Here is a 22,950-nt window from a genome sequence, read left to right as displayed (position 1 = left end):
AATAGGTCGGTATATACATTATTAAACCGAATAATTTTACAGGTAATAATATAGTTTCTGTTCGAAACGTTTCAAAAACTTGTAAGCCAAATATTGATTCGTTTTGGTTCTCCCTGTTTACCTCGTTTATTATTTATTCTTTAATAAGTTTTGCTCGTAACTCCTGTCATAACTGCTAGGCTAGCGGTTTGTTTACTGCTTATTTTGTTCATTGGCGCACTCATAGAGGATGTGTTTTTAAAAAGTATATGCAATAACAACAACAAAGCATTTCACAGTGGAAAAACTCTGAACTTGCTATATTATACTCAATTGCTATATTATAATATGGTATTTCATAACAGATAAACAACTATAATAATATAAGTTTATGCTCCACTCCGGGCACTAAAATGGGGACATTTTTTTAAATATTTTACTTCGGGATACAGCTGATTGAGAACCAGTTTGTACTTTATTCAATAGTTCATTTTATTTTGCCAATTTTAATTGGCATCATTGGATGACAGCCACGATTATTGAGCATGGTACAATTTGATAATAAAATTCTTAGTTATTATATAGCTTACTTGATGGAAGTTAACGGAAGTGTGATCTGTATTAACATTAAGTATGGATGCAGTGTGGGTTGCTGCTTGAGTCGACACGTACGTTGGTTTAGAAATTTTTGTATAATTTACTTTCACATTAATATAAGGACGAACACAATATATATTAAAATCAAAACAAAAAGATTTAAGTAGTTGACCGACTGTCAATAAGGTTAAGTACCAGAAATAGCAAATATCGAATGTTCCTGAGTGTTTCACGTGAGCAGATGTAATTGAATCGCTTATTGTATAAAGGGAATAAGTCCACTTCCGTACGAAATTAAAGTGAGATATACATTTTGTTAAACCAACGTCGACGGATCGACGAGTCTATAAAGGAAATTTGTATCTCTCGCCGTACACAAAATATGGCAAAATATCGCATGATGATAAAATTTTTGTTGAGCGTATAAAGGGAACTAGTCTGGGACTGATTAACTTTATACAATAATTCTTATGGCGTCACCATCGTTTGTTGCACTTTGTCGTTTATTTTATTACTTCGATTAGCTTACGTTAGTTAGTCTTACGATGTATTTTAGGTCTTGTTTGTAATAATAAACCTTTTTTTATAAATAAATTAATGATTTACCTGTAGAGAAGCAGCACCATTTCAGCTTGTATTCATTGATTGTATAAAGGAATCAAGTCTCAGCCTTTAAAAACGACTTTTTGGCCTTAATCGTTTTCAAAGCCAAGTTTTCTGTATCACAGGTCACACTAGTCTCCTTCTACATTTCATATGTAGAACAAAATGTGATAGATCATCAAGTTTCTAAACTAAATAGTTTTTTCCGTTTTTCGCAAAACTAAGTTTTGTGGACTTATACCCTTTATACAATAAGCGCTTCAATTAGTTCCATGTAGTTTATGTCACAGAAGCTTATTTGTAATTGAGTTTAAAATTAGCTATACCTGTTATAATTTATTTGAGAAATTTATTATTATATTTTGTGTTATGTTTTTTTTAGGTGTAGTAAGTAAGCATAAATCTCTCTCAGATGCTCGACATCTGATTTCGTATTTATAAAATTATCCGTTCGAGAGATAAATTCCATTTCGCGGAAGAGTCTGTTATTGAGATCATTTTCCATTACAAGGATTTTGGTTTCGCTCTAATTTATTGTATTATGTTGTTCATCACGTACGTGTTTTGCATAGTGTGACTCTTGTGGGAAGTGATACGACTTTTTAGGCATCTGTTAGTTTGGCCAATATACTGTTTGTTGCAATGTTGCAACCTCCACAAGGAATATAATAAACAATGTTGGATAAATGGTCTGTAGGTGTTTTGTAGCGATCACGCTACTAATTAAATTACTTTAATTAAAATTGGATTAAAATATACCCCTCTACAAAAACCTTGGGTGACGCCCGCGAAGATCCAACTACGATTTTTCGGTGCACAGGCGCGCCAATAGAAAGAAAATCGATGATTGTCGATTTCTAGTTTAGTTGGTCACGAACTCACAAAGAGGCAACACATCGTCATTACTTAGGTGACGGAGTTTGGGCAAAATTGGGAAAATATATAACTAAAAGACCTCGAACATCAGCCAATAACCCATACTAATAATAATCAAGCAGTAGTTATATCTGGAGACTTATTTACAAGAAAGGAAAAAGGTTATAATACCGCCGATGTGTTGCTTTGCTCAAGTGAGTATATTGATATATTTCTCTTTATTTCTTCATTATAAAATCAAATTCACCATCCTAGATATCTCGTTCGTTATCTGTAGATATTAATTTCAGTTAAGAAATAATTTAAATGTCACATTATAAGTTATATTACGGTAAGGATATTCATTTCCATTTGCAAAGGAACAGTCAAGGCCATATGTTTTAGTGCTAAAGTTAAATTCCAATTTCTCATTAGACTTTTTGCTCTAGGTTTTTTTGAGGTAATAATATAAAAAAGTTTTAACGAATATCAGACATGTCATGCGCATGTCCCTGCCATGTCTGATTTGATGATTTGAATTAGTTTCAGTTTGACATGACATATGTATACCTAACCTGAGTTTTTTTGTTTTGGTTTCCAGTGCAGTGACCCTCTGCTGTCTACACATAGTGTTATAAATAATGTAATTAAATTGATAAAATTTATTTTAGATTCCGTCCCTTAGCTACTTGTCACATAGACACTTAGCCTAGTCAATTTATATAGATTGGATCATCATTTAATGTGCCATCATATAAATATGTGCCAGTTACTGTAAGCAGCTAGGGTATGGGTTACCCCTAGAGTTACTTTTGATTGGATTAGATAGTACCTATTTCACAACATCCAGGATTGGATTTATCACCACAGCAGCCCACTAGTTTTTGCCGTGCCAAGAGGAAATTCATTCCTATCTGGACCTTTTTAAATAGGACTTGTGGTTAAGATAAGTTGTTTAATCTTATTATTTACATATTTTGGGTACTCTATAGTTGCTTGCACTGTAAACTTCTTGTATGCATACAATTGAGGTAAACTAGGTACATATTTCTTGATAGATAGGGTTTTAGGTCGTTGGTTTTTTTTTTGATTTAATATAAGTAGTAGTTTCCAATAAATAAAATTAGGTCTTGTTCAATAATCATTATAAATAATAATTGTAGCTTAAAAATTTGATCGGGAAGGGGTCGTTAAAGGTTTGTCGCGGATTTCAAATAGGGAATATGTCTTGTAGGTTTTTACATTGTATATAAAGAGTAACTGACCAACTCATTTATACAACTCATTTATATCACTTATTTATATAACTCATTTATATAACTCATTATATATTTACTTATTAGTGTTTTTGCTAGGTGAGATCTTTATTATTTTTGGTAACCGTAGCGTTCTTGTTGTGGATCTCACTCTAGCGTAGTTCAATTTAGGAAATAATTACTAACTTTTTAGTTGTAAGGACTTAGTGCTATTCTGACGGACTTTTGCTTTGGATTTTGATTTTAATACCTTTGCTTGGCCAGTGATAGTGGATAATTGCTTGTTAAGTGGCCTTTGCGGTCCTATTTGATCTTTTCCCCATCCACTATCACTGTTATCACGTTGCGTTATATGTAAATTGTTAGTATTTAACATTTGTTATTAATATATTTGTATGTATTAAGGTTGGTGTTTTATTTCAGTCTGTATTACCAGTATATAACATAGCAAGACAAGATCAGTATTTAGTATTTTTTATTTCAGGTGGTTGTAACCAGTGTCATAGAGTTTCCGTTGTTCGTTACTTCAAAATCTCGAACCTGTCCAACTTCTTGGTTCTGAGAGCCGAGTTGTTCGTTCGAGTTGGCGCCCTTTTTTCTTCTTCTTTCTTTGTTGTAACTCAATATTATTTTATCTCTAGCATTCTGATCTATTTTCCTTCCATTTTTGTATTAACAGTCTCATTTTCTTCCTAGTTACTATCATTTCATTACCAAATTTTCTTCTCATATCTCCAAAGCCAATATTCGGTATATTGAAGCTAGCTCGAATACTCACTTGAGATTTAGTGTCTCTCTGCCCTTTTAATTTTTTTTTTCTCCTGAGCTAAGCCCCTCTTCTTGTCGTCTTAAATCTCTTATCATTTATTTTACCCATCTTTATTCAGTTCTTCTCTTCAAAAATCTCTATACCCAGAGTAAAGAGGTTTCAATTGGCTAGACCCAACGTGTGGCTTCTTTTACATTTCTGGCTTTAAAAATATTTTCTTTAATTTTTGGTTTTTATCTTGGTGATTTCAGTGATTGGGTTTGGTAGATTTTCACTTTGACGTTGAGTTTTGTACTTCAATTTGGTTTTTTTTGGAGATTATCTTATATCTATATCTTGTATAAACTTGTTTTGCTATAGTATACTGTGTTGACTGAATAAATCGCTTTGTTTTGATTGGTTAAAGAACTATTTTGGTATTAATAATAAATTAAGTTAAAATTAAAAATTTAAATATCTTGAATTTAACAATCTCATCGATGTTTACAAGTCCGGAGTAGCATTAATAGTGAATCACTACGTTGAATTAAAAGTATTATTAAATTTTAGGTTTATCGGGAGCGTAGCAGTACATTTCATCGGATTTCACGACTGGACCAAACAAATAAACATTGCTGGTATAGGTTGAAGCGTTTTACATGTCTGCTCTATGGGGACAAGGAAAGACTATCTATAGAGATACTGTGGGGTAGAAATGGGGCTAGCAGAAGGAACAGACACGCAAACCTTCATGCGAACGGCAGCTCATTTTTTGTGCGGTGGCAGGTCGTAGATTCGTTGGGAGGGGTAGGAGGGTTTAAAGAAGACTAAACTACATAACCAAATAAGCAAAGGATACTTACACAGACTTGAGGACTTTCCTACTATTTAAACAAATTGGGACGCCGTTTGAAAAATCCTCAAATTCTCATATCGAGTACTTACTGGAAAGCAACTGGGGACATTCATCGTAGATTCCTCATTGGGGTTATAGTGGGCTACAAATTATCATCATTTGGCTTCTATGCCATTATATTTTCTTCTGTTCTAAAACTTATTCACTTGTATTAGATATCTGTTAATAATTTTCTTAAATAAAGAGGTTACAGAAATAAAGATGTGTACATTTTATAATGTTTATTTAAACCTTAATACCTTTTTATTTTTATTGAGAATAGACACATTCTCAAACCAGAAATGAATAATAATAACAAAATACATGATTTTACAATTTTTAACCTTATTTTTAGCAGTGTACCAAAACAAAAATTTGACATGGCTGTCAAATGTCACTGCCATCTAATATTTACTTTACATAATATATTTTCCATGTTGAAAACAAACATTTTTAATTATGTAAAACCTTTACCAATAATATCCACTTGTGAATTATTTAAAATAAACATTATCATACCTTGTTAAAACAAAAATCCATGTCACAACACTTGGAACTTCAAAATTTTCCATTCAGACGGGGCTGGGAGGGGAAGATATTCAAATCATTACAAAACTGGATAAAATCGATACCAAATAATATCATCTGGGCATTTCTTACTGGAACATGAACAAATCAAAACATCATAAAAATAGCAACAGCTACATAAAGGACAGGAACCAGGAAACCACGCACTTCTTTTACCGGCAAATCAAACTGCATAACAATAGAACTGTTTCACAATAATATATCCATTAAAATGCCGTGAAACTATTGTCATTATATTCCTTGACATGTTAGAAATCCATTAGTTCTTTTACTATAAGAAGAAAACCATTTTGGCCGGCAAAGTGCGACTTTTTGAGTTCTAACAAAAAGATGCTTACAGAGCTGATGTACTTTTAGAACTAACTTTACATCGTCACGTCTCTCTCGCGTCCAAACGATGCATTTCTTCTCGATCGTTCGGCCAAAACTATTGACCAATCGTCAACTACAACTCAAGGATCTTTCAAAATGCAGACCAATAATAACATGGGATTTTTAGCGCTCAAAACTTAAAGGAAAAACACTGAACCTTTTAGAGGATTCATTCTCGAATAATGGATGTTTTCAATAACAATCTACGTAGTTGGTTATTGCTACACAAATAAATAGGAAATTTCCTAACCTTTACAATGCGAACAGGAGCGGCTTGGAAATTTTAAAGATATATAAACTCGCAAAATATATTAGAAAAATTAATATTTTTCTTGGGATAGGATTAAAATTAATGGATATTTTTTATAAAATATTGTAGTAGAAATCCATCTGCTACAATAGCCTCCTCGGAAGAGAGGAAACTGGATTACCAATTCAGTTTTCGATAACTACAAAAATCCAACATTGACTTCTTGGGTGTGACAGGACAACAATACCAAAATATTTAAATAATGGCTAATGGGGATTAAACAAAAACAAAACATCATTAGGGAATGGGCTAGCGTGCCATCAATCGCCAGACTCTTTAAAGTCGAGTAGACTTAAATGTTAAGACTCTAATAAGAACTGTAGGTGATAAGAGTTTCTGTGTCTTGGGAAAGAAATAATCTTGTGCCCTGTGTGGACCTCGCTGACATCCACAGCAGTAACACAAGTGACATACCAGGGCAGACACAGCCTTGTCACCTCGTTGCCTAACCGCGAGCGGTTCACAAAAACTAAAAAGTTGATGTTTGACAGATAAACATCTGCCCAAACTCTGCTAACACCTAGCGAGTTTCACGGGACATTTCGGCAACGGTTCTGCAAAACGAGGATTTAGACAATCCAGTCTAAACACCTCAGTGAGACAAAATCTCACCAACAACTTACTTCAACAACTCATTCAAACAAGACAGGGCTAGACAAAGGGGTATATGACAACAACAAGGGCTAAAATCAAAACAAGACTAACAAGGGGGAGGGGGTATGTGTGACAACAACAAAAGACCAAAAAGACTAGTATACTGGGTTCAAACAGGATATCAAACTTTTTAAACAAGACTAAGGGAAATGAACGCAACATATGATATAGAGAACACTACATCATTACGTTTTCAATCAACAGTCCAATCCAGGACATAAGAACCTTTCATGAACGTTCACTAGACAACTCTCTCATTTTCAAATCACAAGCTGGGGAAAGACTTCATTTTCAAAACAGGGCTACACTTCACTTTTCGAAACAGGGGATAGACTTCATTTTTCAAGACAGGGGGGTTGGGCTTTACTTTTCAAAACTGGGGATAGACTTACTTTTCAAAACTGGGGGCATTTCATTTCTCAAGACTGGGGGTGGACTTTATTTTTCAAAACGGGGGGCTACTTTTTCAAAACAGGGGATGAAAGCAACACGCAAGGGGAAGACCAAAGGGACATTGGAAAGTATGACAGTTCTGACGAACAACCGCTTCCATTTATCGACCGAAAGCAAGCTTCACCTGTACTCAACGCGGCCAGATCCTAACCTCACCAGCCTTGTCACAGCTTCTGCTCTTGGCCTACTTTCAATCAACAAAGAGAAGAGAGGTCAACTAACTATTCGCCAAAAAAAATCAAACTCCAGCACGGACACGGGCTAACAGACAACACGGGCTAATAGACAACACGGGCTAATAGACAACACGGGCTAATAGACAACACGGGCTAATAGACAACACGGGCTAATAGACAACACGGGACAACAGACAATGGGCTCTAAAACTTCCAGACAAAACAGGGATAGACAAACAAACAGACAACAACATACTTTTTGACTTCTAGATATACTCAGGGGCTTACAAACACAAACAATATTGAAATTTGGTTCCTATATGAGCTCACACGGGATAAGACATTTCTTGCTCCGACTACTAATGAAAGTGTTCACAGATAGCTGAACAACACTTCCTTCATCACGAGTATTACACTTGTGACATGTCAGATACAAAAAGACATACTTCATTCACGGGGGGACTTCAACTACTTCACTGGGGGGGGAGACTTCAACTACTACTTCACGGGCTCTTTTTAACTAACCTCTGGCATCCTTTTGACACCTACAAAGATAGATTAGTCAAAAAAAAAAAAAAAACAAGGGGCAACACAGACAAGGGGGGGGCTTTTTCAGGGGCTAACTTCTACACTTCAAGACAGTTATTCTCAAACAGTGTCGACAGAGAACGCTATCTTCAAATCTAAAAGTGACAGCTTTTCTCCTGGCTGCTTGAAAAAAACACAGAAGTGGGGGGCCTCTCCACGGTTTCCCTCTTCACTTCTTCATGGGGTGACTTCTACAAGGGGTAACTTTTTTTCACTTCTAACATGAACAAATCCATATATCAAGGGTTTTTTTCAAAACAGTGTCGACAGAGTACGCTATCTTCAAATCAAAAAGTGATAGCTTTTCTCCTGGCTGCTTGAAAAAACAAGGGGTCTACTTCTTCATTAATAAGTGGAGGGGCCTCGCCACGGTTTCCCTCTTCACTTCTTCATGGGGTTACTTCTTCAAGGATGACTTCTCCAACTAACCTGTGGCAATAATATACCCAAATATAGATAGGCTTCGCTGGAAAATCACGGGACTTACACACACAGACCATACCGAATTAGCTCATACACGGACCATACCAACTATTATCACACATCTACTCAAACGACCAAATCAATAATCACAAAAAACGTTTATTCTGTAAAAAACTGATGATCTACAAGAATACATGCAAAAAAATATAACATATTGTTATATTTTCACTCTATAAGTGGATTCAATATTCTAAACATTTTAATTGTAACTTTTAGCAAAATTTTAAAAAAAATTTTTAACGTTACTTTTTTTACCAAAATTTTCTAAAAAAAATTTTTTACTTTATTTTTACTCAACTGTTTGTCTATATATTTCATAAATATTTTCCAAAAAATTTAACCAATGCTTTCATCATGGGTACAATATCAATACAATATAGTAAGTACGTCACAATTTTTAACATACTATTCTGTTGTACGATACATAAAATACAATACCAGTATACTACGGTTTACATAATATGGGGTTATAAGTTAAATACACTATGATGTATGAAATGGTACATGCCTATACAATCAGCAGCATGACCAAATCAACACCACAACAAAATGTGTACATACTTACACCTCTTTGGAAAAATTATTAACATTCGTAAACAAAATTTATAAAAATGGGCTCTTTTGTGGGAACTAAAAGACTGAAACAGTTTCGGGGGCACTAAAAGACTTGAAACAGTTTCTAGGGACAAGACAAGAGGAATCTGGGCTAAACTACTTGGAAAGACTGGGGCGATATTTACTCGGGTCAAACTTCAGGGTGTATGATACAAGTATTACAAGTGTAACACTAAGTGGGGGGTGGCTAAAGACATTGGGGACTAGTAGATAGGCTAACTACTAGTTGAACATGTCTACAAGCTAGACTTGTAACAGTGGGCGTACACAAAATATGACAAAAGTCAAGCTTCCATGTTATCGGAAACACCTGCACCACAAACTGAGATCGGCTGCCCAAGGGGACGGGCACTGCCTAACAGTTGTAGTACAAATGAGACCGAAAGGAGGCTAAAAGGACATGGTAGTGGGCACATGCTAATGGGGTCAGGGGGTAGAAATAACACGCCCCACGTTGTCGGGGCCAGCTGAAGCATTCAACTGGACAAGACAACTACTGGATACTGAAGGAGGCAGAAAAATGAATCGGCCTCACACGTTGGGCGACATTTGAAGCGTTTTGAGCCCCACACGTTGGGCGCAATTTGATGCGTTTTACATGTCTGCTCTATGGGGACAAGGAAAGACTATCTATAGAGATACTGTGGGGTAGAAATGGGGCTAGCAGAAGGAACAGACACGCAAACCTTCATGCGAACGGCAGCTCATTTTTTGTGCGGTGGCAGGTCGTAGATTCGTTGGGAGGGGTAGGAGGGTTTAAAGAAGACTAAACTACATAACCAAATAAGCAAAGGATACTTACACAGACTTGAGGACTTTCCTACTATTTAAACAAATTGGGACGCCGTTTGAAAAATCCTCAAATTCTCATATCGAGTACTTACTGGAAAGCAACTGGGGACATTCATCGTAGATTCCTCATTGGGGTTATAGTGGGCTACAAATTATCATCATTTGGCTTCTATGCCATTATATTTTCTTCTGTTCTAAAACTTATTCACTTGTATTAGATATCTGTTAATAATTTTCTTAAATAAAGAGGTTACAGAAATAAAGATGTGTACATTTTATAATGTTTATTTAAACCTTAATACCTTTTTATTTTTATTGAGAATAGACACATTCTCAAACCAGAAATGAATAATAATAACAAAATACATGATTTTACAATTTTTAACCTTATTTTTAGCAGTGTACCAAAACAAAAATTTGACATGGCTGTCAAATGTCACTGCCATCTAATATTTACTTTACATAATATATTTTCCATGTTGAAAACAAACATTTTTAATTATGTAAAACCTTTACCAATAATATCCACTTGTGAATTATTTAAAATAAACATTATCATACCTTGTTAAAACAAAAATCCATGTCACAACACTTGGAACTTCAAAATTTTCCATTCAGACGGGGCTGGGAGGGGAAGATATTCAAATCATTACAAAACTGGATAAAATCGATACCAAATAATATCATCTGGGCATTTCTTACTGGAACATGAACAAATCAAAACATCATAAAAATAGCAACAGCTACATAAAGGACAGGAACCAGGAAACCACGCACTTCTTTTACCGGCAAATCAAACTGCATAACAATAGAACTGTTTCACAATAATATATCCATTAAAATGCCGTGAAACTATTGTCATTATATTCCTTGACATGTTAGAAATCCATTAGTTCTTTTACTATAAGAAGAAAACCATTTTGGCCGGCAAAGTGCGACTTTTTGAGTTCTAACAAAAAGATGCTTACAGAGCTGATGTACTTTTAGAACTAACTTTACATCGTCACGTCTCTCTCGCGTCCAAACGATGCATTTCTTCTCGATCGTTCGGCCAAAACTATTGACCAATCGTCAACTACAACTCAAGGATCTTTCAAAATGCAGACCAATAATAACATGGGATTTTTAGCGCTCAAAACTTAAAGGAAAAACACTGAACCTTTTAGAGGATTCATTCTCGAATAATGGATGTTTTCAATAACAATCTACGTAGTTGGTTATTGCTACACAAATAAATAGGAAATTTCCTAACCTTTACAATGCGAACAGGAGCGGCTTGGAAATTTTAAAGATATATAAACTCGCAAAATATATTAGAAAAATTAATATTTTTCTTGGGATAGGATTAAAATTAATGGATATTTTTTATAAAATATTGTAGTAGAAATCCATCTGCTACAAGGTATCGACTCAGAACATTAACTTGAGGACAGAGAGTAAGTTAAACTTTACCTACTTACATTTTATCTCATTCTCGTGTTTACTTCCCAGTGGTGTGTAATGGCATCTTTTAAGGCAGAACATCTGTCAACCCCTGAATTGGATTACGAGTTGAAAATTCGTCAGTTAGCTGATCCATCGCTAACTACTGATAGGGCTAAAGTGATCGTTTTGACAGGTGCGTTAAAGCAAGCTTCAGCAAATCGGAGTCATGCTGTTCTGTCAGCTTTCCAACTAAATTTTAGTGATGAGGTCCGTGAAATAGAAGCTACCCTTGCAGATTTGAAGACCCAAATTAGCTCTTTTGTTGGCTCCCATAGTGATGTTTTATATGGTCGCTTGACTTCCCGTTTAGGTCATGTTTCAGGTAGGGTTCATTTGTTAGAGTCAGTAACCGAGGAAGAGGATGCCATCAAGAAGTCTCTTAACTTCAAGATACTTAATCTGGAAGGAGAACTTGAGTTTAAAGTAACTCCACAGGCTCACTCCACTCCTCATAACCCTAGTGTTTCGGTTAATTCATTTCCTTTCTTTAAGTCAGCTCCAATTCATAAATGGGGTGTACATTTTTCTGGTGGTTCGAATGAAAATGTTGTTAGTTTCTTAGAGAAAATAGAATGTCTGCGTCTAGCGCGTGGGAACAGTGAAGATGAGTGCTTTTCATCAGCAGGTGATCTTTTTAAGGATTCAGCCTTTACTTGGTACCTCAATAATCGAGGTAGTTTTACTTCATGGCAAGAGTTAGTTGCCAAACTTAAGTCTGATTTTCTTCCTTACAACTATGAAGACAACTTATTAGACGAAATTAAATCCCGGAAACAAGCTCCCCAGGAGAAAGTCACCATCTTCATCAATGAAGTTGTCAGTTTGTGTAAACGTTTGGAAGTCCCTCTTTCTGAGTCCCATATAGTGAGAATCATTAAGAAAAATTTGTTGCCGTCTTATCATCCTAGTCTGGCACTCACTGACATTCTCTCGATTGCTGATCTTACAGAAAAATGTAAGAGGTTAGAAGAAGTTTTGTCGTGGTCTTCTGAACCTATATCTAGTGTCCCAAGTCGGTCAAATTTCAGAAATCAGGAATCTTCCTATTCTGGTAGGCCAAATTTATTCCCGGTCTGGTAATGTCGCTACTTTTAACTCCAGAATTACCTGTTGGAATTGTCGTCAGCCAGGACATGGGTATTTTGACTGTTCTGAACCGAGAGGGTTGTTTTGCTATGGGTGTTGACATCAAGGAGTCCGTAAGTTTGAGTGCGAATTCTGTTCGGGAAACGACAGAAGGAGTGGGTCGTCTCCCCTGGCTCCCACTCCTCATCAAAATACAGGGAATACCCTAGAAAATCCTCAAAACCCAGGAAGCAGTTTCTCGAGTCAGGAGGCCCATGCCTCAACCACCCAAACATCCCAACCTCCACCGAAAGACAAAAGACCACGGAACGGCAGATACCAACCGAAAAGAGGACGTTAGTTGACCATGTCCTTTGTGATTCTTCTGTAGTTTCTCCAAGTAATCCCTTATCTTCCCTCATTGATATTGACATTAATTCATTATTAGTTAGAAAAAACAAGGATAATCGTCCATACCTTGAAATATCTATCTTAGGACATTCTTGTTTAGCTTTACTGGACACAGGGTCCAATATCTCTATTTTAGGTTCTTTAGGTCTGGAATTTCTCCAGAATTCTAATGTTAAGATAGGAATGGATGAGGGTTTGCAAGTGACTACAGCTGATGGTCAGGTCCAACCAATCTTAGGTCAGTTTACAACTGAGAATTCTGTTAGTTCATGTAAAAGGATGATTACATTTTTTGTTATACCTTCTGTTAAGAATTCAGTTATCCTAGGGATGGATTTTCTGAAAACTTTTAATAGTGAATTGAATTTTTCTGAATTTTCGTTATCTGTCTCTTCTTTTAATATCTCTTGCGTTGATGCAGGTAAAGATATGAGTAGACTTAATGCTCAGGAGTTAGAGCAGTTGAATAAGGTCATTAAATCATTCTCTTCTAGCTCTTCGAAGAATCAGTTAGGTAGAACTCACCTCATCGAACACCACATTGATGTGGGTTCGTCTAAGCCCTTCAGGCAATACCAATATCCCTTGCCTCAAGCCTGGCATGAAAGCTTGGTAAAGGAGGTAGATGAAATGCTTAAGCTTGGTATTATTGAGCCCAGTTCGTCTTCTTTTTGTAGTCCGTTTTGGCTGACGAAGAAGAAGGACGGGACTTTTCGTGTCTGTTTCGACGGACGTAAGTTGAACAGCCTAACTGTTAACAGGGATGCTTATCCTATACCTCGTATAGATATCATCCTAACTAAGTTACAGAACGCGAAATACATTTCATCTATCGACTTTAAGAAGGCATTTCTACAGATCCCACTAAGCGAAGAGAGTAAGAAGCTTACTGCCTTTGCAGTAAATGGCAAAGGATTGTATCAGTTCACTACAATGCCTTTTGGTCTGGTTTCTGCTCCACAGACTATGTGTAGATTAATGGATTTGGTAATAGGTCCTGCTCTAGATCCCTTTTGTCAATACTATCTTGATGATATTCTAGTCATTACTCCTGATTTCAAAACTCATATCTCTGTACTGCAGCAGTTGTTCCAACGTCTAAAAGATGCAAATTTGACGATTAACTTGGATAAAAGCAGCTTTTGTCGTGATTCTATTAAGTTTTTAGGATATGTTGTAGATTCTCATGGCTTACATACTGACCCTGACAAGGTGTCAGCTATTCGTGATTTTCCTGTGCCTAAAAATACCACCCAGGTCCGTCGATTGTTAGGAATGGTGGGCTATTATAAAAAGTTTGTTAAGTCTTATTCTACCTTGTTGTCCCCTATCACTGATTTGCTTCAAAATAGGAAAAAGGGACAAAACATTGTGTGGACTCCTGAAGCTAATGAAGCTTTCATTAAAATCAAGGAGGCTCTCACCAACTCCTCAGTTATGGTAGCCCCAGATTTCACTAAGCCTTTCTATTTGATGACTGATTGTTCAAACACAGCATCGGGTGGTGTACTCTATCAAATTGTCGATGGAGAGGAACACCCTATAGCCTATACAAGCAGGAAATTAAACAAAGCCCAGAAAAATTATACTACAACCGAAAAAGAGTTGTTAGCTATAATTACGGGTATTGAACATTTCAGATATTTTCTGGAAGGTCGTTCGTTTACGGTCATAACTGACCATAGTAGTTTGGTGTGGTTACAGAGTATGAAGAACCCATCTCCTCGTTTGGCTAGGTGGATTTTAAAATTGGCACAATATGATTATAAAATTGTTCATCGTAAAGCTGCAGGTGTAGTAGTCGCTGATGCACTATCGAGAACTTTTGATATTAACTTGTTAGATTTATCTACTTTACAACCAGATGACTGGTATCAAAAAATGTTGTATGATGTCCAGAATGTTCCAGGTAAATTTCCTGATTTTAAAGTTGAGCATGGTGTGTTGTATAAACATGTGTTAAGTTCTATGGATGCCCTTACTGGAATGTCGGAATGGAAGATAGTCGTTCCAACAGCAAATAGAGCAGAGGTTTTGGCCACTTTTCATGACCATCCTACTGCAGCTCATTTTGGCTTCTACAAAACTTTCTGTCGTATATCTGAACTGTATTACTGGCCGAAGATGCATCAGACTATTCGTAGTTATCTCGCTCGATGCAAAATTTGTGCTACGTGTAAGTCGACAAATCTTCCCCAACCAGGTTTAATGGGTAGTTATCGACGGATTGATTTTCCATTCCAACTTATATCTTTAGATCTTATTGGTCCTTATCCTAGGTCGTATAAAGGTGCTCAATATGCCTTAGTAGTTGTTGATTACTTTACAAAATTTCCTTTGGTGCATACTATGTCTAAAGCAACTACTTCAGCCATTACCAAGTATCTAGAGAATGAAGTTTTCCTAATTTATGGTGTTCCACAGATCGTGTCTTGCGATAATGGACCCCAGTTCACAGCCAAGGCTTTTCGTGATCTCATGTCTAAATATAATGTACAAAAGATCTGGTACAATGCGAACTATCATCCTCAAATTAATCATACTGAAAGAGTAAACAAATCTATCGTTACTGCTTTAAGATCATATTCATTTCCTGATCAGAGAGCTTGGGATACTCATATCCACTCTATAGTACAAGCTATCAGGACTTCTTCTCACGAAATAACCAAATGTCCTCCATCGTACTTAATGTTTGGTCGTCATGTTCCTCTTTCTGGTGATTATTTTGGTAAAATCTCAGAAAATGCCACTAATTTTCCTGCAATATCAGATAAGTTACACCGCTTAGAAGATATTCAGCATCTTCCTGACATATATGCGGATGTTCGCAAACGTTTGAAAGCATCTTATGACAGAAATAAGTGCCGTTATGACCTGAGAAAGCGAGCCTTATCGTTCAGAGTCGGAGATTCCGTTCTGAAGAAAAATTTTGTCAAGTCAGATAAAGTGAATTTCCAATCTGCCAAGTTGTGTCAAAAATACATACCTTGCACTGTTATTAAGGTTATCTCCCCTTTGATTTATGAGTTGAAGGAAACTTCCACCGGCAGGAAACTAGGAAGGTTTCAAGTCAAAGATTTACTTGAGGATAAGACTGTAGGTCCACATAACTTGTCTGACAATTCAGATGGTTCATCTTCAGATGAAGATTAAATTGTGAGGGCCAGTTTGTTATTTATGATCTGTTTATCTATTCTGTTTACCTGGTTAACATCTGTTGTTATGCCTTTTATCTTATTTTATCTTATATTATCTTATCTTAATGTTGGTTAATATCTTAGTTTATGGACTTGTTCATTTTGCTGTTGGTTGTCTCTTGAAAGTCCAAACTATATATCATAGGAGTGCAGGATGGATAATGGGAATTTTCCCCATCTTGAATTCTGGGTTAAATAGATATTTATAGGGATAGTTAGGAAACCGTTTCTATAATATTTTCTTTGATTGACGGTTGCATGAGCTCGTGGACCATGGCCATAAAGCTTATGCATTCACTTACTTACTGTGTCAGGGTTTAGCGTGGGTTCAGGACTGATCACCCTGGACTTGGGCACTTCACTTGGCTCAAAAATATATTAATATCTATAAGTTGTTCCTAGAGTATCTCTTAGGTTGAAATTAGAATGTGTCATGTAGAATTGGATCGTTCTGATATTCAGCAGTAAGTCAGTCTGTTTAACTTGGTTGTCATCTCCTATGCTGTTATCTTTTAAATGATTTGAGTTTTAACATATCTTATTACTTTAAGTTTGGTTACCTGTCTCTACCACTTGCTTGGATTAGTGGATGTGAGTATGTGAGTTACCTTATTTGTCTCCCTACTGAGCATTATGTTAGTAGATGTTCTTCTACCTTAAATATGAAAAGGTAGATGTGAGTTTATCTTTACCTTTACCTGAAGTGAGTTTATCTTTACCTTTAGTTTGAGTTTATCTCGTACCTTTACCTTGATGAGTTTATCTCTTATCTATATCTTGATTGAATGTATATCTTATCTTTATCTTGATTATTATAAAGTCCTAAGAATTTGTCCTTCTCTGTGCTTGTCGTGAGTAAAGAATTGGACCACGTCAATAGTACAGTTTAGGTATTACAGTTAGGATTTTTATTACCTTTTAACTTTTGTGCATACCCTCTACCACGAGTAGATGCGGGCTTGCCAGTATCTTTACCTTTTAGCATACCCTATACTGTGCGTATAGTGCGCTTGCTAGTATCTTTACCTAGATTGTGTCTTCCTATCGCTACGAAAGCAAGTAGACGTTATGGATTATCTTTTACCTTGAGTTTTAGATGTTGATATCCGGAACCATATCATATATGTTTAGGTTTGTAGTAATGTAGTTTTAACTGGTCCTAATGAATTAGTCCCTCATTGAATTCTGGGGTGATTAATAGAATTTGTTCGCTCTAGTGTCAATGTTGGGTAAAGTTAATAGGATGCGTTTAGGTTAATTGTTGTTTATGGTTCTTAGTTATATTGTGTTAAGGGTTGTTAATACACACCTGTAATTTAGTTTTAATCATGGGTTTACTAACACTTGAGAATGTAGATAGTAAGTAGTGTTAAGAGTTAACTTACTCTATAAGGTTGTATAATTATATTTAGAATGTTAGTGATTAACGCGTAATTATTTGTTTTTCTCTATCTTTGGTTTTACTAAATTAAAGTAAATTATCTTGTTGAATAACTTATGTCAGTCAGTTACGTATGTCGGTTAGTTACACATCCCTTCTATGTTCTATACTTTCTGCAAGTACCATTAAAGATATCTCGCGTGGCCTCTATACTGTCTGTATGACTTCGTCCTGATTTTTGTTCTGTCTCCTCAGCAAATAGTATGGCTGTTGAGCCTACCAAAATTATGGTTTTATACCACAACGTTTCTCCTTTACCGTGTCCATCCTCAGGTTCGCCTAGCGTCAGTTAGTTTTGGAAAATAAAAAAAAAGGAAACTTGTACAGTTTTCCTTTTTTTGCTGGAGAAGAGGGAGAATGTAGCGATCACGCTACTAATTAAATTACTTTAATTAAAATTGGATTAAAATATACCCCTCTACAAAAACCTTGGGTGACGCCCGCGAAGATCCAACTACGATTTTTCGGTGCACAGGCGCGCCAATAGAAAGAAAATCGATGATTGTCGATTTCTAGTTTAGTTGGTCACGAACTCACAAAGAGGCAACACATCGTCATTACTTAGGTGACGGAGTTTGGGCAAAATTGGGAAAATATATAACTAAAAGACCTCGAACATCAGCCAATAACCCATACTAATAATAATCAAGCAGTAGTTATATCTGGAGACTTATTTACAAGAAAGGAAAAAGGTTATAATACCGCCGATGTGTTGCTTTGCTCAAGTGAGTATATTGATATATTTCTCTTTATTTCTTCATTATAAAATCAAATTCACCATCCTAGATATCTCGTTCGTTATCTGTAGATATTAATTTCAGTTAAGAAATAATTTAAATGTCACATTATAAGTTATATTACGGTAAGGATATTCATTTCCATTTGCAAAGGAACAGTCAAGGCCATATGTTTTAGTGCTAAAGTTAAATTCCAATTTCTCATTAGACTTTTTGCTCTAGGTTTTTTTGAGGTAATAATATAAAAAAGTTTTAACGAATATCAGACATGTCATGCGCATGTCCCTGCCATGTCTGATTTGATGATTTGAATTAGTTTCAGTTTGACATGACATATGTATACCTAACCTGAGTTTTTTTGTTTTGGTTTCCAGTGCAGTGACCCTCTGCTGTCTACACATAGTGTTATAAATAATGTAATTAAATTGATAAAATTTATTTTAGATTCCGTCCCTTAGCTACTTGTCACATAGACACTTAGCCTAGTCAATTTATATAGATTGGATCATCATTTAATGTGCCATCATATAAATATGTGCCAGTTACTGTAAGCAGCTAGGGTATGGGTTACCCCTAGAGTTACTTTTGATTGGATTAGATAGTACCTATTTCACAACATCCAGGATTGGATTTATCACCACAGCAGCCCACTAGTTTTTGCCGTGCCAAGAGGAAATTCATTCCTATCTGGACCTTTTTAAATAGGACTTGTGGTTAAGATAAGTTGTTTAATCTTATTATTTACATATTTTGGGTACTCTATAGTTGCTTGCACTGTAAACTTCTTGTATGCATACAATTGAGGTAAACTAGGTACATATTTCTTGATAGATAGGGTTTTAGGTCGTTGGTTTTTTTTTGATTTAATATAAGTAGTAGTTTCCAATAAGTAAAATTAGGTCTTGTTCAATAATCATTATAAATAATAATTGTAGCTTAAAAATTTGATCGGGAAGGGGTCGTTAAAGGTTTGTCGCGGATTTCAAATAGGGAATATGTCTTGTAGGTTTTTACATTGTATATAAAGAGTAACTGACCAACTCATTTATACAACTCATTTATATCACTTATTTATATAACTCATTTATATAACTCATTATATATTTACTTATTAGTGTTTTTGCTAGGTGAGATCTTTATTATTTTTGGTAACCGTAGCGTTCTTGTTGTGGATCTCACTCTAGCGTAGTTCAATTTAGGAAATAATTACTAACTTTTTAGTTGTAAGGACTTAGTGCTATTCTGACGGACTTTTGCTTTGGATTTTGATTTTAATACCTTTGCTTGGCCAGTGATAGTGGATAATTGCTTGTTAAGTGGCCTTTGCGGTCCTATTTGATCTTTTCCCCATCCACTATCACTGTTATCACGTTGCGTTATATGTAAATTGTTAGTATTTAACATTTGTTATTAATATATTTGTATGTATTAAGGTTGGTGTTTTATTTCAGTCTGTATTACCAGTATATAACATAGCAAGACAAGATCAGTATTTAGTATTTTGTATTTCAGGTGGTTGTAACCAGTGTCATAGAGTTCCCGTTGTTCGTTACTTCAAAATCTCGAACCTGTCCAACTTCTTGGTTCTGAGAGCCGAGTTGTTCGTTCGAGTTGGCGCCCTTTTTTCTTCTTCTTTCTTTGTTGTAACTCAATATTATTTTATCTCTAGCATTCTGATCTATTTTCCTTCCATTTTTGTATTAACAGTCTCATTTTCTTCCTAGTTACTATCATTTCATTACCAAATTTTCTTCTCATATCTCCAAAGCCAATATTCGGTATATTGAAGCTAGCCCGAATACTCACTTGAGATTTAGTGTCTCTCTGCCCTTTTAATTTTTTTTTTCTCCTGAGCTAAGCCCCTCTTCTTGTCGTCTTAAATCTCTTATCATTTATTTTACCCATCTTTATTCAGTTCTTCTCTTCAAAAATCTCTATACCCAGAGTAAAGAGGTTTCAGTTTTAGCTATAACTTTGTTGAATATGGAATTAATAAGTGTTAAAACTGTAATTAGCGATTTTTATGTTCTCAACCACTGACTTAAAAATTCTTGTAAGTTCCGGTGTTAGATCTTGTATGAATACATAGTAATCTCAAGCTTTTAAATGGAGGTAATTTGGTGTCAGTAGTTGTGTCTATTGTAGGGTTAATATTTTTGATGTGTGATTAGGGTTGCTATGTGCCACGGATAATGTATCATTTGCTGTACTGAATAGTAGTTTAGTAAGTAATATGTTTGGTTATGAATTGTCTAGAAAGAACGGATGAAGAAGTTTTAAGGCTTTGTGGCGCCGACATAAGTTAAATCGTTGTGCTCCGTGTGCGCTTCGGTTGTGCGCCACTTGACACCACGTACTAATCTAACGAATGCGCAGCGCACACACGGCACGAAGTGCGTGGGGCGCATATCTATATGTACCTTTAAGTTTTTATTATGGACCGATTGATCGGCAATTTGTAAGAATCGATTTTTCATTTATTTTATAAGACTAATTTTTTTATTGTGCTTACATGACCAGTAGAGGTTAATATTATATCTTCCGGAACTAATAGGTTTCCTATACTAATCTGTGATTATTACGTTGTTATTGCTGCGAATTAATTTGGTGTCAAGCCGTGGGACTGATTGATGGCCGAAATCGTTAAATATTTACTTATACGAGATCATTTATCATATCTTTTGATATGGGCTAAAATTATATCGTCGACGTATTTCCTGAGAAAAGTTACTATGATTAGAAGAACAGGGACGACTATATCTAAAAGATCATCCATAACATATGAGGTCAGAATAGAACTCACATAACCTCCCATATGGAAGTGCCTATTTTTTGTTTATATATTTTGTTGTTAAAGAAGAAATATATGTTGTTGAATAGAAAGCTGGCTAGTGCTAATAAGTTATCTTTATGGATTTTAAAATGCTTAGCTCTATCAGACAAATGTAATTCATTAAAAATAATGTTGCTTTTATGTCCAATGAGTTCTCGTTATCAAAGTCATATATGCTGCAATTAGAATGTTGTTAACAGAATTGGCAATATGCTCAGTTGGATAGGTAATTGACGAAACAATAGATCTTAGTGATAGTAGCAGTTTGTGTACTTTTGGTAATACTTAGAATTTTTGAGCGCTACTATTATATTTCGGTAGTTTTTTTGTGGTGACTTTGTGGAAACAATAGATCTTAGTGATAATGTCAGTTTGTGTACTTTTGGTAATACTTAGAATTTTGGAGATACGCTGATCAATAATGTGAGATACGCTGACGACACAGTGATATTAGCAGACAATCTTGCAGATCTGCAACGACTGATTGAACGCATTAACCACTACTGCAACAGCTACGGACTTACATTAAACCTCAGAAAAACTAAATGGATCAACACGCCAGGAATGATTTGGTTTTCAATAACACCGTTATAGAAAGGGTATCCTCCTATAAATATCTTGGAGCTTGCCTGGATCATACAGGCGATCAAACAAAAGAAATAAGAGCAAGAATAGAAATAGCTAGATCAGCATTTAACAAGATGAAAACATTTCTCTGTAGTCGTGACAGAAACCTTGATCTGAGAGTGCGTATGCTGCGGTGTTATATCTTCTCCACTTTATTATATGGAGATGAGTCATGGACCATGAATATGGGCAGCATTAAAAACATTGAAGCTTTTGAGATGTGGTGTTACCGTAGAATGCTACGTGTATCTTGGGTGGACCACGAGACAAATGCCGAACTTTTACGTCGGATCGGAAAAGGATGTGAAGTTGTACTTACTGTTAAAAGAAGAAAGCCTGAATCATCCAGGGTTAAATCAGGGGTAAGAGAAGGATCAGTAGGCGCAGAATACCTTGGTTAAGAAATCTGAGGGAATGGTTCGGCTGCAGTTCCATCGACCTATTTAGGGCGGCCGCCAGTAAAATAAGAATAGATGTGATGATTTCCAACCTCCGATAGTAGACGGACTTTAAGAAGAAGAAGAAGAATATTGGAGCGTTACTATTATATTATGGTAGTTGTTTTGTGGTGACTTCGTCAATAAATTTTGTATTAAAAAAATTCTGTATTACTTCTATTGTATCCCAGGGTGACGCTTTTTGAATGTAATATTCGTCGGTTAATCCTCCGTCAATAATTTTGCTTTTAGTACGAGTTTTCTCTGATATGCAGGTCTCTACCATCAATACCTTTGGCTCCAGATATGTTCAAGATTATTCCATACTGCTACCAAAGCCTTTTTCGAATTAATGAAAGACATATAAATAGCTTTACGTACGTCGCAAAATTTTTGGAGCAGTTCGTTTGAACCAAAAAGCGCCTCACGTGTAATTGGCGCATTCCTAAATCTAATAGAAAAAAATTGAGTATGTAGCTCATCAGACTAATGAACGTGCATTCTTTTCATCTTTTTTACCGCTGCTTCTCCTGACGTAAGGCATTCATCATGCAATTGACCAATAGTACAATAAAATCTTTTTTGATTCCCAAACACTAAAATGGCTTAAACCCCCCAAAAATAAAAAATCTGCCTTACTCTGCTTTTCACCGTTTCTCATCAATTTTACCTAAAACCTAAAATACGGTAGTGCGCCCGAAAAAATCGGTTCTCGTTGTCGTTACATCATAATTTTAAAGTTTAAAAACCACT

The 22,950-nt window shown here is 35.6% G+C and overlaps 1 protein-coding gene and 2 long non-coding RNA genes across 3 annotated transcripts; all 3 read left to right on the top strand.

Moving 5' to 3' along the window:
• The first annotated feature begins 1,890 nt into the window (after window positions 1-1,890).
• On the top strand, window positions 1,891-3,694 carry LOC126890657 (uncharacterized). Its single transcript, XR_007700398.1, has 2 exons — window positions 1,891-2,249; window positions 2,706-3,694. It is a non-coding gene; the product is annotated as an uncharacterized LOC126890657 (long non-coding RNA).
• Window positions 3,695-4,617: 923 nt separating this feature from the next.
• LOC126889474 (uncharacterized) lies at window positions 4,618-12,529 on the top strand. The gene is made up of 2 exons (XM_050657794.1): window positions 4,618-4,682; window positions 11,367-12,529. Exon 2 carries the CDS (start codon window positions 11,465-11,467, stop codon window positions 12,527-12,529), a length of 1,065 nt encoding a protein of 354 aa, XP_050513751.1. The 5' UTR covers window positions 4,618-4,682; window positions 11,367-11,464.
• Window positions 12,530-15,996: 3,467 nt separating this feature from the next.
• LOC126890656 (uncharacterized) lies at window positions 15,997-19,732 on the top strand. Its single transcript, XR_007700397.1, has 2 exons — window positions 15,997-18,288; window positions 18,745-19,732. It is a non-coding gene; the product is annotated as an uncharacterized LOC126890656 (long non-coding RNA).
• Window positions 19,733-22,950: the final 3,218 nt, after the last annotated feature.

The sequence above is a fragment of the Diabrotica virgifera genome, chromosome 8 (assembly GCF_917563875.1).
Source record: "Diabrotica virgifera virgifera chromosome 8, PGI_DIABVI_V3a".
NCBI lineage: Eukaryota > Metazoa > Arthropoda > Insecta > Coleoptera > Chrysomelidae > Diabrotica > Diabrotica virgifera.
This window is presented reverse-complemented; position numbering and strand designations above follow the sequence as displayed.

Coding starts and splice junctions, on each gene's coding strand:
- LOC126889474 (XM_050657794.1), top strand. CDS start 11,465: ATGGCATCTTTTAAGGCAGAACATCTGTCAACCCCTGAATTGGATTAC.